This window comes from Trachypithecus francoisi, unplaced genomic scaffold (assembly GCF_009764315.1).
Source record: "Trachypithecus francoisi isolate TF-2019V2 unplaced genomic scaffold, Tfra_2.0 Lachesis_group0, whole genome shotgun sequence".
NCBI lineage: Eukaryota > Metazoa > Chordata > Mammalia > Primates > Cercopithecidae > Trachypithecus > Trachypithecus francoisi.
Window position 1 is genome coordinate 140,262,494 of NW_022681453.1, and position 12,681 is coordinate 140,275,174.

The 12,681-nt window shown below is 48.7% G+C and overlaps 1 protein-coding gene across 1 annotated transcript; it reads right to left on the reverse strand.

Moving 5' to 3' along the window:
* Window positions 1–7,630: 7,630 nt before the first annotated feature.
* Window positions 7,631–9,798, reverse strand: LOC117083966 (7-alpha-hydroxycholest-4-en-3-one 12-alpha-hydroxylase). Its single transcript, XM_033212229.1, has one exon. It carries the CDS (start codon window positions 9,682–9,684, stop codon window positions 8,179–8,181), a length of 1,506 nt encoding a protein of 501 aa, XP_033068120.1. The 5' UTR covers window positions 9,685–9,798; the 3' UTR covers window positions 7,631–8,178.
* Between the last annotated feature and the right edge of the window lie 2,883 nt (window positions 9,799–12,681).

Sequence of the window (12,681 nt, forward strand, 5' to 3'; positions counted from 1 at the left end):
TTTTTTTTGAGATGAAGTCTCACTCTTGTTGCCCAGGTTGGAGAGCAATGGGACGATCTCAGGTTACTGCAACCTCCACCTCCCGGGTTCAAGCGATTCTCCTGCCTCAGCCTCCTGAGTAGCTGGAACTACAGGCGCCTGCCACCATGCCCAGTTAATTTTTTGTATTTTTGGTAGAGACAGGGTTTCACCATGTTGGCCAGGATGGTCTTGATCTCTTGACCTTGGGATCCACCTGCCTTGTCCTCCCAAAGTGCTGGGATTACAGGTGTGAGCCACCATGCCTGGCCCTAATTTTTGTATTTTTATTTGAAATGGAGTTTCACCATGTTGGCCAGGCTGGAGAATTGCTGCAATAGCTTTTCACCTGGCCCCTGTGCTTCCTCTCTCTTGCTCTCCTCCCTTCTCATCTGCACCTAGCAGCCAGAGTGATCCTGACACTCTTAGCCTTTACTCCCTCCTCCCTCAGAGCATCAGCCTGTCAAAACACCAGATTACAACAAATTTAGTTTCAAGGTCTCAGCGTTATTGGCAACTCTAGAATCAGGCGATACACTCATTGAATCAGGAAAAGATTCACTACATAAAATAGAAAGAGTGTTCCAATGAGCTGGGTAGAAGAGGTTAGTTTTATAGACAGGAAAGGGCTGTCGAAAACAGGAAGAAATGAAGAACAAAAAGAAGATTGATTTTTTTTTTTTTTTTGACACAGGGTCTCACTCTGTCACCCAGGCTGAAGTCCACTCCCACAATCATGGCTCACTGCAGCCACCACCTCCTGAGCTCAAGTGATCCTCCCATCTCAGCCCCCCAAGTAGCTAGGACTACAGGAGCACACCACCACACCTGGCTAATTTTTGTATTTTTTTGTAGAGACAGGGTCTCACTATGTTACCCAGGTTGGACTGGAACCTCTTGGCTCAAGCAATCTGCCTGCCTCAGCCTCTCAAAGTGCTGGGATTACAGGTGTGAGCCACTGCACAGAGCCAGACTGATCATTTCAAAGTTACTTTCTATATACGGCTGGAACAGGGTGTTTGACATCAGGTTTCTTCAGGTTACTTTTTAATGATGATTAAAATAGGGGGAACTTCATTATCATGAGCATGGTTACTGTCTGCATTATCACGCCAACTGAAACTGTCATGTTTGGGAATTTGGCTGTTAACTCTGTCTCCAGGAGTCTCAAAGATCAGATAACAACTTAGTTTCGGTTTGAGGAAATGGAACTTTCATACAACAGATTCCATTTTTGGTTTGGTCTGGTCAGCTGGGACCTAGTGCAGGAGCTTAGTCCAAAACAATGGCCTACCATAGTTTTTATTTAACAAGCCCAACTCCTTACAGTAATCCTTTAAGGCCTGTGTGATCTGCACCCGCCCTGGCTACACTCTGCCCTTATGTCCACCAGCCTCCAGTGCTCCAGACACAACTGATCTCAAACACTCTTGACACATCCCCCTGGGGATTCCTCTTCCTGGACTGCTCTCCTCTCAGCTGTCTGCTTGGCACACTCTCTCACCTCCTGAGGTCTTAGCTCAGATCTCACCTTTCACTCACCTGTCCAACCTATTTAACACAAACTTGCCCATCTCTGACGCTCCTGATCTTCCTGATGCTCTATGTTTTAATTTTTTCAATAGCACTTATTTCTTTCAGACGTTGTATATGTTTCTCCTATTTGTGAGGTTCAGTGCTACTGTCCCCACCCACATTGTCCCAGGTGAATTCCACAAGGTGGGGATCTTGGTTAGGCTCACTGCTGTACCCAACCCCCTAACACAGGGCCTAGTGTGTAGGTTTTCAGAAAGTGTCTGTTAAATGCACGGGTGGAGGAGGAAGCATTTTCCTTCTGGCATTGCTGGGGAAAAAGAGCCTAAGGTCCTCCACTAACCAGGGTTCCACATTCTCTGTAGTCCAGCTGGGAAATACTATTAAAAGGACCATTCTTGTAGCCCTGATGGTAGCCCCAGCATCTGACAATCAGGAGGGCCTGGAAGTGCTCTGCCCAGGGAATGTCCCAGGACCATGTGCAGTCTGCAGAAGGAGGCAGTGAACACACTTGGCCTGGGCCCCATCTCAGGAGCCTTCAGATCTCCCTGGGACCTGCATAATCAAGTCCAAAATCTTTGTCTGATGTCAAGGCTAGTGCTTTTGCAAATAGGACCCCATACATCTTCTAGCCCTCATACTCCTCCATTCCCTTTTCATTTCCAGAACATTTCAACTTCTATGCCTTTGGTCTTGTGGGCACCCTCGTGTAATGAGGATAATTTCCAGCCAGGTATTCCCTCACCCTTGTTTTATAACTGAATCCCACTTTCTCTGGGACACCACTGCTTGGTCACTCTGCCCTGTGTTTTGAGAGGAGGTTGGGTGGAGCATGGGACATGGGTCAGTTACTGCCTTCACATTTCCCTGGTCATGGTGATTTTTTTAGGGGTGGGCACATGACCCAGGCAGAGCCAATGAAGTGTGATGTCACTAGAACATGCGAGAAGACAGGCATGAAACTGAAGCTGAGAGGGTTTGAGATCTGGAGCTACTCCTTCCTCCACCCAAACTTCAGAAGGTGAAGGAGATAGCGCATGTGAGTGAGCAGATCCTGAGGGCACTGTTTGAGCCTCAGAAACAAAGCACCTCTGAAGCTCGTCCCAATCTTGGATTTGACAGTTACAAGAACCAATAAATTCCTTTCCATGTGGAGTCATGTTGTTTTTGTTACTTGCAACCTAAAGATTCCTGACTGATATACTGTGCTCAGTGCTTTTCTCTTCATGTCTCTAATGCTTGGCATTCTCCCTGCCCCCCAACACATCCACTGAGAAGCCTTTCCCCAGGGAGCTGCCTGCCCACATGGCATCTCTCTTTCCCAAGCTTCTGAAGCACTCAACTGCTCTTTCCACCTCATAGAACTACCTGGTGCAACCTGCACACGTCCCACCATGTCTGCCCTGCACAATTGAACGTGGAACCTGGCACACAGGAAAGGAAACTTTTTGGTGGATGGAATGGAGGGTAGGAGAACAGACGGCTGGGTGAACATAAGCTCCATGAGAGCAGGAATTTTGCCATGTGTAAACTCTGCATCCCCTGTGCTTCAATACATGCTCAGAGTATAGTAGATTCTTTTTGGAATGAATGGATACGTTTTTTTGTGTGTGTGTGAGTGAATGGCTGATAGAGGATTGAACAGGCAAGCAGTATTCTGCCCACTGTTTCTTCTCCCGCTGTTTCTTCTCTTCCCCTGAGCTTTTGATGGCGTAGTCATAGCACATGTATCACGTGCCGTCTGGCGGTCTCTTGATGTAGCACAAGTTGCCCTGTGCCTTCCCCACATCCAGTCTCTCTCAGCTCTGCCTTTAGTTCTCTCTCCGCAAGGCCCCCAATTCCCCACCATCAGGAAGGACTCTGAGCTTCCTAGTTCCCTGGGAAATGAAGCTCTAGATCTGAAGGTGGATATTTGCTTGAGGATGCAGAGGATGGAATTCTACTTCAGAGCTCCGGAAATCTTGTCCTACAAGGAACTTCTGTTCGTTTGCCAGCCTGGCTGGTGAGATACAGCCTGAGCTGCACCAACAGGGTCTAGGTGCTCGGAGGCCCTGACTTTGTGCCCATGATGCACAGAGAAGATGTCAGGCAAGGGATACCCAGCAGGGCTTGTCACACCAGCATTAGTGGATTTGTGTGTGTCTGTGTGCCTATGTGTCTGGGAAGTATGTGTGCATGTGTCTGTGTTGCTGTGTGGGTTGTGCATAGTATATATGGTTGTGTATGTGGTTATGATGCAGCTGTGTCACTGTGTCCAAGTGGGTCTGATTATGTGCCTGCAAGTTTCCTATTCTTTCTTTTTTTGAGACAGAGTCTTGCTGGAGTGCAGTGACATGATCCCAGCTCACTGCAACCTCTGCCTCCCAGGTTCAAGCAATTCCTGTGCCTCAGTCTTCTGAGTAGATGGGATTACAGGCATGAGCTAATTTTTGAATTTTTAGAGACAGGGTTTCACCATGTTGGCCAGGTTGGTCTCAAATTTCTGAGCTCAAGTGATGTGCCCACCTCGGCCTCCCAAAGTGCTGGGATTGCAGGCGTGAGCCACTTCACCCAGTCCTATTTGTTCTTTCATGCCTTTCTCTGTGTATGTGTGAGTGTGTACTTGCTGCAAAAGGCAAGAATATAACAAGGAGTGCCCTGAAGCCTATGTCCAGAGGAGAGGGCAAGGGCTCGCTGCAGGTACCTCATTCTCTGTCACTGTCTTAGATGCTATATAGTTTGAGAGCAGCTTGGCAGCTCTCACAGCCCAGGCCAGGATAAAGCCCTCTCCATTCCAGCCTTACTTTCTGGCCTGGGCCTTGGTTCCTCCTGTCGCTGTCTGTCTCCCCAAAGGCCTGACAAGGTCTGGCTCCCTGACTGCACTGCTCAAACCTTTCCCAGGGGTCTCAGGAAAGCAATCAGAATTCCTCTGACCCTCAGGCTCTGAGGCAAGGTGGATTCTTCCCATAGGCTGATCTAGGGAGAAGCGTAGAAGTTGCTTTGCCCATGGGCAGGACTGCTGCCCATGCTTAACGCCATGAAATGTAATGTTTTGACTCCAGTAATTCTCTATGAGAAAAGCATCTCTTTTCTTTCCCAGGTGCCTGAAATTCCACCATTGGAAAGCCACCCCTGATCTTGCTTTATTATAAACCATCTTTAGAGAGAACACATTTAGTGGACTTTCCTCTGAGGTCCTGATGAGGAAAAGGATGAGAGGAAGAAAACATTTGGCATAGAAATGAGGAATTGGGGGCAGAATGACTGGGTTGGGCGGGTGGTGACTAGAGGCATCCTTGGTGGTCGTCGTCTTCCTCCTGCCTCAAGGCCTCTGCCAGGGTTGGCTGCAGCAGTCCTCATGCAGGGGGCAGAGAGCTACATGGGCCATGGGCCCCTCTCATGCCAGCAGGTGGGCATGGGGCATTGGGCTCCCTGCCCACACTCCAATTCTTGGGGGCTCTTGCTTCCTGGAGGGCCTGTAGTTATGCTGGATATTGCTGACTGCAGGATGGTACACTCGAATTCACCTCACACCTCACCCGCTGAGGCTTCCCTCGCTCCCAAGCATCTCCTCTGGGGCTCTCAGAAAGGCCACAGGGTCCATTAAGTTCCTATCTGCACATGGTCACTCCCATTTGAGACCTTCTGGTCCTGACTCAGGGAACTCAGGCCCTCAGCCCCACCCCAGCCAATCCACAGGCCAATCCTGGTCCATATTCCCTTGGGTGTGAGGCATAAAAGGAGACATAGCACCAAGGTCTAGGGAGGGCCAAGGAGGTGTGTGAAGGCTCTATTCCTGCTTTCCCATAACCCCAGCCCCATTGTACTGGGCACAGGGCCTGGCTGGGCAGATACGTCATTGGTACGTTTCCCATGGACAGTCTTCCACCTTCCAGCCCCTTTCCTCCTTCCGTGCCCCCTACTCAACTCTTCTCCTTGTGCTCCTGGTCCTTATGGAATAGGCTGGGATATCTCAGCTTCTCCTAACCAGGCAGAGCTTTATCAAGCCCCAGGCAGACATCAGCATTTATGGGCAGCTGACCTCAGAGAAAGGCAAGCCCTGGCCCAGGGTCACACAGCTAGTTGGGGACAGACTCTCACCCCGGCTCAGACCCCTGCCTACTCTCTTGGCAGAGAAGAACAGGTAGCCTCAGGAGAAATGTGAGGCTGCCAGCGATGTAAGATAGAAGTAGCAGAGAGACGCTCCACTGGTTGGTCACTGGGTCAGGGGGTCCATGCAGCCTGGGCCGACCTCCTCCAAGACCCTCTATCCAGTTTCCACAATCGTTCTTTCTCCTGTCCCAGCTCCAGCTGGGGCCCTGCCATCAGCCAGCTGCAGCTATGTCAGCCACCCCCTCACCCTCTTGCAGCACTGGTAAGCACACTGGGAAGGGGCGTTGTCTTCATTTCACAGATTGGAGGGCTAAGGCCAGGAAATGATTTGAGGACAGAAAGCAAAATAGCTGAGACTAGAAGTCAGGTTTCTAACATTTAATCTTCACTTAGGGAATTGGAGGTCAGAAATGAATAAAATACCATGCCCCAGTAGGCTTCAGTCTGGGGAAGTGGGCAGCAGGCAGAAACCAAGATACAGAAAGCAACGACACATAACAGATATGCTATGATACAAATGGTGCTGCAGGAGCTCCACAGTTTGGAGGCCATTTCTGGCCAGAGGATGGGATGAGTGAAATCCAGGAAGTCTTCCAGGAAGGAGTAGCTGGCACTCGCATGGGCGGGAAAAGCAATGCTTCAACTTTAGGGATGGTTTCACTGGAGAAAGTTGGCAAAGTTGGGGAGTTTGGAGACCAACCGTGACAAAATTTAAACATCAGGTATGTGAAGGCAAGGGGGACCATCTGTGACAAAATTTAAATGTCAAGGGTGTGAAGTCAAAAGGGAACCAGGAAAGTAAAAGAGTAACAATCAGAAGTGCTTTTGGCAAAAAAGCCTCTGGCAGCAGCGTAGAAGAGAAATGCAGAGGTCGCAGGTATAAGAATGACAGTAGGAGAAGGGAAAAGGGTACACATTTCAGAGGCATCACAGGGCGTGTACTGACAGGACGGGGGCCTGCTTGTATGAAGGTGAAAGAGGAGGAGGGAGAGTGTCTCTGGGAGATCGGGTGATTGGTAGTGTTCTGAGCAGAGAGAGCAGGGAAATCAGGAGAACAAGTGGTTCAGGGAAGAGGCAGGGGCTCAGATGCCAAGTTCTGCATTGGCCAAGCTGAGTCAGAGGTGCTGGGAGACTCCCATGGGGGTCTGGGGATAGGAGAAAGCTCTGAGTTCAGCAATATTCATGGAAACCAAGGGAGGGTTGACAGTACCCTGAGGTGGGGGAGACATGGGCACTGAGGAGGGATCTTGAATAATTCCGACATTAAAGGCATCCTGGCTGGGTGCAGTGGCTCATGCCTGTAATCCCAGAACTTTGGGAGGCCGAAGCAGGTGGATCACCTGAGGTCAGGAGGTCGAGACCAGCCTGGCCAACATGGTGAAACGCCATCTCTACTAAAAATACAGAAACTAGCTGAGTGTGGTGGGGTGAGCCTGTAATCCCAGCTACTCAGAAGACTGAGGCAGGAGAATTACTTGAACCCTGGAGGCAGAGGTTGTAGTGAGCCAAGATCACACCACTGCACTGCAGCCTGGGCAACAGAGTGAGACTGTCTCAAAAAAAAAAAAAAAAAAGGTAGCGTTTCTCTAGACCTGTGCTATCCAATAGGACAGCCACCTGCCACACATGGCGATGAAGCACTTGGAATGTGGCTAGTCTGAACTGGGAAGAGCTGAAAAAATACAGTACATACCAGGCTTTGAAGACAGGATGAAAAAGGGAAGGTAAAAACTATTTCGTTAAAATTTTTAATAGTGATCACGTTGAAATGTCAATATTTTGGATATATTGGATTAAGTAAAGTATTATAAAAATGAATTCTGTTTCATTTTACTTTTTAAAAATGTGTTTACCAGGAAACTAAATTAGCTGGGCAAGGTGGCACGTGCCTGTAATCCCAGCTACTCAGGAGGCTGAGGCAGGAGAATTGCTTGAACCCAGGAGGCAGAGGTTGCAGTGAACAGAGATTGCACCACTGCACTCCAGCCTGGGCAACAGAGCAAGACTCTGTCTCAAAACAAACAAACAAACAAACAAACAAAACCAAAAAACCCCACTACTCATGTAGCTTGCTTCATATTTATATTGGATGACACTGTTCTAGAGCCTGAATTCCATAGGATATGCGATAAGTGTTGCTGAAAAAACTAAAGCAAGGTGGGAGGATGGAGGCTGATGTTTGCAAGATGCCATGTAACTCATGTCTGGGGGGAACCAGTTTCTGTACTCAGGACTTCTCAAGGCAGGCATCATCTCCCAAACCAAGTTGCCCACAGACACTCCTCCTTCCCCTGGACTTCCTGTGAGAGGAGGGTTCAGCAGAACCCACTCTGAGAGATGGTATTTTAAAGAGAATGATAAACTTGTCAGATGACTAGGCAGGGAGAGAGCGAGGACAGGCAGAACAGAGGTAGGGGGTGCCACAGGACCAGAAGGAAGGGTGGCCAATGGGGGCTTGGGGCTGCAGAGGGGTGAGAACAGGTGAGAGACCCAATAGAATCCCTCTGGCTAGGTTTGCAGCTGGCTTGGCCGAACTCACTCTATAGGATGCAGGCGGTAGCGGAAGCGCACATCATGGCTGGGCTGCATGGTGCCAAAACCCCAGCGCTGCGGGTCAACATGGGGTAGTGGTGTGTCAGGGTCCACCAACTCTAAGTCAAAGTGTGTGACCATAAGCAGGATAAAGAGCTTCACCTCACTGAGTGCGAAGAACCTCCCAGGGCAGATGGAAACGCCCGAACCCCAGGGCATGGTGTAGTGGTGGATCTTCTTGCCTGCCTTGAAGAAGTCCACTTTCCGGCTGCCATTAGGGTTGAGGAAGCGATCATACTTGAAGATAGTGGGCTCAGGGTGGATGTCAGGATCCACGTGCACTGAGAGGTAGGGAAAGAGGGCCAGGATGTCTCCACGGCGGAACAGATACTCCTGCCCACTGGCCATCTTCAGGGTATAGTCTTCATGAACCAACCTGAGGAGGGTGGGTGCAGCCCTCAGCCTCAGTGTCTCCTCTACCACACTGTCCAGAACTGGGGTGTGTTGCAGGGCACTGAGTTTGAAGGCAAAGGACTGCTTGGTCTCCAGTCTGGCCTCACCCAGGACCTGGATAGCTTCCTCCCTCACAGCCCGAATAGCTTCTGGGTGCTTCAGGAGGAACAAGAGGGCCCAGAAAGAGGTAGGCCCCGTGTTCCCCTGGGAGGCCCACAGCATCATGAAGTTGAACTTGTCCTGCATAGCTGAGGGTACCCCCTGCTCCCTCAGAAACTGAAGCATGTTGCACAGCCAGTTGCTGATGCCCTCCTTCTCCTGGCTGTGGCTCACGGAGAGCATCTTGTGAAAGAGACGCTGGAGTCGGCCCACTTCTAGCCACTCTTGGGGCCACAGCAGAGAGTAGACAAACCTGGGGAAAAGAAGGTCAAACTTGCGAAACTCCACGAATAACTCTCCTGCCTGTAGCAGGTCCTGCTCCTTGTCCTTCGTGTAGCCGAACAAGCTCAGGTAGCCAGCTGTGAACAAGATATAATAGCAGAAGTGGAAGAGGCTGTCCTCGTGCCAGCAACTGGCACCCAGACTCCAGCCTTTCGACTTCAGCATTACAAAGGACAGGCTGTCCAGCATGGTCTCATTAAGATCCTTCAAGCCATCCCCCCTCAGATGCTTGATGCTGGCTGAGTGTATCATCTCATGGTCCCCTTGCACTGAACGGTATCCAAATACCTTCAGCACCAGTTTTTTTGCATATTGCCCAAAGTCTAGTTTTCTCTGTGTGTCCTTGAGGATGGGACCAAAGGAGAGGGGGTCCATGACAAAGGTGAAGTACTGGCCCCCTAGCTGCACTGTGAACACATCCCCATGCTTGCTCCTCATGTGCTTCAGAAATTCAAACATATTCTTCCGGAAAGCCATGGCATAGCCAAGCCAGGGCACAGTACCCTTGTCCAGAGGGGGCTCCCGTGGCCTACGTTGTCGGAGCATTCCTGGCAGGCACAGGTATCCGGCAATGACCACCAGCAGAGCTCCCAGCACTGGACCCCAGAGCACCATGGCTATGCTCCTGCGGATTAAGCTGTCGACACACACACTGTTCCCTGGGTGCCAGAGAGCTTTGGGAGGCCTTGGAAAGTCCAGGATGTAAAGGTCTGAGCACCTGGACCTTGCCCTGTGGCCACAAGTTATGGCAAATAACACTAGCGAGACAGTACTTGGAAGCAGCAAAATGTTCCCCTGGACTTAACACTTGGCTGACTGGTCATGTAGGGGAGGAGGAGGTAAACAGGAGAAAGCTCAAAGAGAAGCCTCCAGCTATGGTCACAGCTGCTCACCAGCTTCATACTTTGCTCTGGCCTTTTCAGACTCAGCTCTTGCACCTTCTCTCTAAGCCTGCCTTGAGCCCACTCCCACCTCCGTGGCTGACTGACTATTTACACCCCCATTTACGTATGCATTTATTTATTTGCCAGTTCATTCGGTAGAAATGAATCAAGCACTTACAAAATCTCACATCTACTCTTTCATCATCTTTAGAAGATGCAACAAATGCCTCCATTACTAGTTGGCCCCCTTGGTCAAGTAACTTAACCTCACTGTGCCTCCATTCCTTCATCTGTGAAGTGTCTCATAGGTGCTGTTGTGAGGCAAAAAGAGATAAAACCTGCAAAGCACTTAGAATAGTGCCTGGCTCATGCTAGTGCTCCATATATGTTAGTTAGTATCCTAAAGCCTTTTCTCTTACCTCTGCACGCTCCCCTGGACCTCACGGCAGCCCCATGCTTATCTCGTCATCCTTTCCCTAGTCTGTCTTCCTCTCTGGTCTCAAAGATACTTGCCAAGGGGGCATGGCCTTGTTGAAGTCACGTCTGCTCCTACCTCCATGTGCACAGAGTACACAGTCAAAGGCAAGTGAAGAATTACTATATGCCCTTCCACAAGAGCTCTGACCCCTAACCCAAAGAAAAGAGGCATCGATGCTGGGGCTTTAGATACTGAGAAGGCTGAGCTTCTGGAGGGGGTGTTGACTCCATCTTGGGGTATTAGTGTGAATGAATTCATCTGAGGAGGCCACAGAGCCTCCCAGATGACAACTCTTCAAGCAGAGGCTGAGCCTCTCACCTGCAGCCCTCTCACCTGCCCAACTGCTTGCCTGTAAACTTCTCTGACAAGAAGGCAGAATCCTGGAATTGTAAAATGTCAGAGATGATAGGGACCTTACTCAGTCGCTTCATGCTTCATTTCACAATGAGGATGTAGGTGCAGAATGCAGTGGGGACCCTCTTTGACAGCTGCCCTGGCTTGAGGCCTTGAGATAAGCTAATCATTGACTAACGGCCTTCTGAGACATGTCAGGCCAGGTCCCTGCCAGCAGCTCAAGAAGCAGAAAGCTATACGATTGACACCAAGGCATTAGTCAAGCAGCCTGGCCCACTGTTGCAATAGGTGAGGTTCAAACTCAATTCAATCAGTTCTGATAACCTCCAAATTACTTTTTAACTTCCTAACGACCTGAAAATAGGGACTTCGGCTCTTCAGACAAAAGAAGGTATGGAACTTCCATATCCCCTCTGGAGTGAGCTTCCTTTGCCCATGAGCTTCCCCTTGGCAGGGAGTTGGAACTGTCCACACTCTGCTTCCCAGAATCCCTCTTTAATTGCTCAGGACCACCACAGTACTCGGCATCATCAACTCTCCTCAACCTTAGAATTCGGTCAGAAACTGGGCCAAATCCAATGAACTGAACCGTGTCCCCTAGTTTTTAATGGATGAACCATTATTTCACATTCATTCTTACCTCATTCATTAACCCACACTCATCCATTCATTCTCTCCTTCCTTGGAGAAGCCCCATCTATCCATTCACTAGATATTTATTGGGCACTTACTGGCAGAAATGTTGCTAAGATCTGGGATTATAATCGTGAATGAGATAGACACAATCCCTGCCCTCTTGCAGGTTATGGTCTAATGGAGGGAGAAAGACAGTAAATCACCGCCCAAAGTAATTATACATGTATTTCTCATTTATTGTGCTTTGCTTTATTGCACTTCACAGATACTGTGTTTTTTACAAATTGAAGGTTTGTGGCAACGCTGCATTGAGCAAGTCTATTGGCACCATTTTTCCAACAGTTTGTGCTAATTTTGTGTCTCTGTGTCATATTCTGTAATTCTCACAATATTTCAATTTTTTTCATTATTATCATTACAGCTGTTATGGTGATCTGCGATATGCTAGTATTGTAATTGTTTTGGGGCACCATGAACTGGGCCCATATATGATGCAAATGTAATTGGTAAATGTTGTGTGTATTCTGACTGTTCCACTGACCAGTTGTCCTCCCCTCTCTCTATCTCTCCTTGGGCTTTCCTATTTCCCAAGACACAGCAATGTTGAAATTAGGCCAACTAATAACCTTACAATGGCATCCAAGTGTTCAAGTGAAAGGAAGAGCTGCACTTTAAATCGCTTTAAATTTCACTTTAAATCACAAGCCAGAAATGATTAAGCTTAGTGAGGAAGACCAAGATAGGCTGAAATCTAGGTTTGTTGCACTGCACAGTTATTTAAGTTGTAAATGCAAAAGAAAAGTTCTTGAAGGAAATTAGAAGTGCTACCCCAGTGAATACATGAATAATAAGAAAAACAGCTTTATTGCTGATACGAAGAAAGTTTTAGTGGCCTGCATAGATCAAACCAGCTACAACATTCCCTTAGCCAAAGCCTAATCCAGAGCAAGGTCTTAACTCTCGTCAATTCTATGAAGGCTGAAAGTGATGAAGAAGCAGTTGGAGAAAAGTTTGAAGCTAGCAGAGGCTGGTTCATTAGGTTTAAGGAAAGAAGCCATCTCTATAACATAGAAGTGCAATGTGAAGCAGCAGGTATTGATGAAGAAGCTGCAGCAAGTTAGCCAAAAGATGTAGCTAAGATAACTGATGAATACGGCTACACTAAACAACAGATTTTTAATGTAGATGAAACGACCTTATATTGGAAGAAGAGACCATCTAAGGACTTTCCTAGAGCAAAGTCAATGCCCTGCTTCAAAG

Coding starts and splice junctions, on each gene's coding strand:
- LOC117083966 (XM_033212229.1), bottom strand. CDS start 9,684: ATGGTGCTCTGGGGTCCAGTGCTGGGAGCTCTGCTGGTGGTCATTGCC.